At 44.6% G+C, this 5,356-nt stretch overlaps 1 protein-coding gene, 1 non-coding gene and 1 pseudogene across 2 annotated transcripts in view; 2 read left to right on the top strand and 1 right to left on the bottom strand.

Moving 5' to 3' along the window:
• PCSK1N (proprotein convertase subtilisin/kexin type 1 inhibitor) overlaps positions 1 to 5,356 on the bottom strand; it is a gene marked incomplete at its 5' end in the record, with an annotated part of 6,438 nt that extends 1,082 nt beyond the window's left edge. Inside the window, 2 exon segments of the mRNA XM_025040441.1 lie at positions 2 to 95; positions 5,318 to 5,356. Of these exon segments, the coding sequence (XP_024896209.1) occupies positions 2 to 95; positions 5,318 to 5,356 (133 nt within the window).
• On the top strand, positions 1,350 to 2,558 carry LOC107196453 (annotated as a pseudogene).
• LOC112471790 lies at positions 3,938 to 4,056 on the top strand. The gene has a single exon (XR_003043406.1). It is a non-coding gene; the product is annotated as a 5S ribosomal RNA (ribosomal RNA).

Here is a 5,356-nt window from a genome sequence, read left to right as displayed (position 1 = left end):
CCCGCCGTCTCGCCCTGGGTCGCTGCCCGCCGAAAGCGGCGGGAAGCTCCAGCTTCGCCCATGGGCAATGAGGCTGTGCCCAGGCCGCGCGGGTCCTGCAGGAAGATGCAATGGGGAAAAGATATCGTCAGCGCCCGTCATGTCAAGGACACCCAAGCCGAGGGTCTCCATGGGCCTCAAACATCCCCAGATGCCACCAGAGGCACCGTGGCCCCTCAAATATACCCAGACACCCCTAAGGCAACTGGAGGCCCCCAAATATCTCCGAACACACTAAGACCACAAAAGACTCCTAAGGTTCCCCCCTCCTCCTCCCCACACACACAACTTTCCCCAAGGCTACTGGAGACCGGGTTTCTTTACAGAAGTGGCAATGGTAGATATGACAGCTATAGATTTTTCTATATTAATGTCGCGGACAATAGGAACCTGCATTTGGATTTTATAGGTTCCTATTGTCCACTTGTTTTACCCAAAATGTAGCAGACTGGGCATCTTGCTTTTTGGAACCTATATTTACATCAGTTCTTTAAAACATCCTCTCTCTCTCTCTCTCTCGCTCTCTCTCTCGCTCTCGCTCTCGCTCTCGCTCTCGCTCTCGCTCTCTCGCTCTCTCGCTCTCTCGCTCTCTCGCTCTCGCTCTCTCTCTCGCTCTCTCTCGCTCTCTCTCACTCTCCCTCCCTCCCTTTCTTTCATCTTTCTTCTGCATTTGAATCTCTTTTGTGTAGCTGTACAATAGTTTATTTAACCAGTCTTCGATTGAGAACATTTAAGGTGTTTCCAATCTTTTGCTATTCTTATACATAATGTTGGAATAAAAAACGTTCATCTATTATTTGGCACGTGTACAAGTCTATCTGTAGAATAAATTACACAATGAGTAATTTACAGTTCAGACAGTTTTGAAACAATTTCGATAAGTTTGAAGAAACGAGAGACCATAAAAGTGACCATGAATGGTCTATGGCCATGCTACCCTGAACAAGCCAGATCCAGTCTGATCTCAGAAGCTAAGCAGAGTTGGGCCTGGTTAGTACTTGGATGGAAGACCAGGTGCTGTAGGCGTAAAAAATTAAAAATAAGAGATTGTAAGCTGACAAGGTCCTTGCCATCTGTGAGGTCAACCAAGGGTTGCCTCACCTAAAACAAAACAAAACAAAACAAAACAAAATAGTGACCATGAATGACAATTTGAAAAAGAAACATCTAGAGCATCTAGATATATATTTTTAATCAAATTAAAAATTAAACGGTTCTCTTACATCGACCACCTAAGAGTTCTGCTATAAAAAGAAACAACCTCTCCTCTTTCTCTCAGCCATTCATTCAGCAGCCACAAAGCAGCAACCATGCATGGGTACATCTCCATCCACCCTGGCCAGGTTGGTATCCAGACCAGCAATGCCTGCTGGGAATGCTACTGCCTGGAATATGGCATCCAGCCGATGGCCACGTACCAAGTGACATCCACCCTGAGCAGCTCATCACAGGCAAGGAAGATGCTGCCAATAACTATGTTTGCGGGCACTGCATCATTGGCAAGGAGATCATTGCCCTTGTCTTGGACCAAATTTAGAAACTGGCTGACCAGTGCACAGGTCTTTAGGGGTTTTTTGGTTTTCCATGGCTTTGGTGGGGGAACTGGTTCTGAGTTCACTGACCCCAGACTGATGATGAAGCATCTGTCTCTGTGTCAATTATGGCAAGTTCAAGCTGGAGTTCTCTATTTACTCACCCCCTCACGTTTCTACAACTGTTTCCACAGTTGGGCCCTCCATCCTCCATCCTCATCACCCACACCACTCTGGAGCACTCTGATTATGTCTTCATGGTTGACAATGAGGCCATCTACAACATCTGTCATAAAAACCTTGATATTGAGTGCCCAATCTATACTGACCTGAAGAGGTTGAAAGGTCAATTTGTATTGTCATCACTGCTTCCCTCAGATGTGGTGGAGCCCTGAATTTTGATCTGACAGAATTCCAGACCAATCTGATGCCCTATCCCCACATCCAATTACCTCTGGCCACATATGCCCCTGTCATCTCCGCTGAGAAAGCCTACCATGAACAGCTTTCTGTAGCAGAGCTCACCAATGCATGCTTTGAACCAATCGACCAGATAGTGAAATGTGGCCCTGGCCATAGTAAATACAGGGCTTGCTGCCTGTTGTACCTTGGCGACGTGGTTCCCAAAGATGTCAATGCTGCCATTGCCACCATGAAGACTAAGCACAGCATCCAGTTTGTGGACTGGTGCCCCACTGGCTTCAAAGCTGGCATTAATTACCAGCCTCCCACTGTGGTACCTGGTGGAGACCCAGCCAAAGTACAATGAGCTGTGTGCGTGCTGAGCAACACCACAGCTATTGCTGAGGCCTGGGCTCATCTGGACCACAAATTTGACCTGATGAATGCCAAGTATGCCTTTGTTCTCTGGTATGTGGGTGAGGGCACGGAGGAAAGAGAAGTTTTCTGAGTCCATGAGGACATGGCTGCCCTTGAGAGGATTATAAAAAGGTTGGTGTGGATTCTGTTGAAGGAGAGGAATACTAAGGTTAAAATATCACAAAGGTGCTGCTTTTACAGGGAAGCTTATTTTGTTTTAAACATTGAAAAGTTGCTCAGTTAATTCAATCAGTTAATTTGTATGTAGCAGTGTATACCTTCATATACAAGTATTGGCCTATGCTTTAAAATACGACACTTTGTTATAGACTCAACCTGTCCATTTCTCTGATAGGTTTGAATAAAGTATTCCCTGTCATAAAAACAAATTAAATGGTCAAGTTAAACAGAAGATTAGATATAGAACAGGAAATAACGGGATTGAACAAAGCTTAGAAATAGATTCATACATATTGACATTTGCTACATGACAGAGGTGGCACTGCAGAGCAGTAGGGACAGGATGGATTTTTTTTCAGTGCATCATGCAGGAACAACAAGTGATCCAAATTTAATAAAATGGAAAAGAAAAGACAAATAAATTTGACTACATTAAAATTAAGAATTTCTTTTTATCCAAAGACATCATAAAAAGAATGAAAAGTAAACCAGAGTGGGAGAAGATGTCACAACACAAATAGTCAATTAAGGATTAGTCTTTAATATTCAAAGAATGTCTAAAAAGCAATGGAAAGAGGCAAAATTCATGATTAAGTGTTTCACAAAAAGGAAACAAAACTAGTTACTAAACATGAAAAATAGCGAACCTCATTAGTAATCAGGAAAATGCAAATTAAAATGTGAATGAGATTCTATGCAAAATACTCCAAAAGATAGCCAAAATCAAAGTCTAATAATGTCCAATGTTCAAAAGGATGTGGAAAAAATGGAAATTCTCGTACATTGCTGGTAGGAAGTCAATTGCCAAAATAACTTTTGGAGAACAATTTGGCAGTGTCTAAAAAGATGCATATCTCCTATGACCCACTCCTGGGGTGTTACACCCAAGGGTAGCTTTTTTACATATACTACTGGATGCAAGTTCATGAAAAAATTACAGCAGCACTGTTTGTAATAGTACAAAAGCGGAGGGAAGAAAAAAACAGACAGAAAAGCCCAGAAATAACCCAGATGTCTACTGACATATTGAGAATGCATCCATAAACCATAATATACCCATAATACTCATGATATACTCATAGAATAAAATATTATGCAGCAATAAAAAATTAATTAGAACCACTCACTTCAATGTGGAGGAATCTCACAACCAATGTAGAGAGAAAAAAAAGGAGGTTGCAGAATTCCTCTACAGACTGCCGGAAACTAGCAGACACCTTATGACTTCCTAGTGACCCCTAGTGACGACCAGAGGCCAGACACTCAGTATGATTCCATTTCTATGAGGAAAAACTAAACAAAATATTGTATAGGTCATAAGCTATAAACAAAAGTAAGAGATCAGTGGACAGAAAATATGGAATAGTGTCTACGGCCATGCCGCCCTGAACAAGCCCAATCCCGTCTGATCTCGGAAGCTAAGCAGGGTTGGGCCTGGTTAGTATTTGGATGGGAGACCACCTAGGAAGACCAGGTGCTGTAGGCGTAAAAAATAAAAATAAAAAACAAGGGATTGTAAGCTGACAAGGTCCTTGCAATCTGTGAGGTCAATCAAGGGTTGCCTCATCTAAAAAAAATAAGATTAAAAAAAAGAAAAAGAAAAGACAGGATAGTGATCATGGAGGAGAGTGGCCGTGAGGAGGGGCACCTAGTGGCTTCTAACTATTGGTCCTGCTCTATTTCTTAAACTGAGCGATAGGTATCACTATTCCTTACATTGTATATCTATGTTAAATATATTATGTCATATATATAAAATGTTTAATAAATTTTAAAATCTCCCAGCTCTGAAGAGTTAGAAGAGGATGTGCTCCAAGTGTCCTTGGCACCTACCGCCCCTCAGCCCCCAGGGAATCACACACTCACCAGCAAACACAGCCTCACACACACTAACATGGACTGACAGCCCTTGAAATGTCACATATGCGACCCAACACTGCCACATCCACATTCAAGGAACTGCACACATTCACACACACAATTGTTCATGCAGTTACAATCGCCAAGCTACCCAGACATGCACCACCCATAATGACACAATGCAGCACAGACATCATGGCTTCTCTCCCCAACATGACACAGATCCACAAAGAAACAGGGAGAAAAAGCATCATGAACACACATACGAAATCCTAATCACTCAGTCCAACAGAACCAAAATGGGATGTGCACACGCAGATGCAAAGACCACTCCCTTCGAAACAAAAACGAAATCACACACACGCGCACACACACACACACACACACACACACCCATAGTCACGCCATCACCATAGGATTCATAAACATACACACGATGTCACTGAGAAAAGACACACAGAAGCACCCCCAGCATCACACACACTGCACAACTGGATCCATGACAGTAACTCTGTATGAACGCTCGGATTCACTCACATCAAAGGACACATACAAGGACACCACACCCTCACCTCCCTGTCATCACATCACGCGCGCACACACACCGATGCGCGCACCCCCTTCCTTAATACGTGCTAGTCCCATGGACAGCGCCACCATCGCAGGGCGGGGAGGGATGGTCAGAGCGCCGCTGCTGGCGGAGCCCAGGACACCGCCACCCGCATACCCGGAGACCTAGCTTGGCCTGGGCCGCGGACTGGCAGCAGGACACCAAGCCACCCTGTCTGATGTCTCCGCACGTCCCGGGAGCTGGGACCGACGAGGTTGAGGTGGCATCTTCCATCCGCCCTCCCTGCCCTCCACCCCGTGCCCGACCCGGGTCGCACCTTTACTGGCCGTGCGCAGAGCGCAGGAGGCGGCCGAAG

This window comes from Pteropus alecto, unplaced genomic scaffold (genome assembly GCF_000325575.1).
Source record: "Pteropus alecto unplaced genomic scaffold, ASM32557v1 scaffold669, whole genome shotgun sequence".
In the NCBI taxonomy this organism is placed as follows: domain Eukaryota; kingdom Metazoa; phylum Chordata; class Mammalia; order Chiroptera; family Pteropodidae; genus Pteropus; species Pteropus alecto.
The sequence above is the reverse complement of the archived record's forward strand: the minus strand, read 5'-3'. Positions and strand labels throughout refer to the sequence as shown.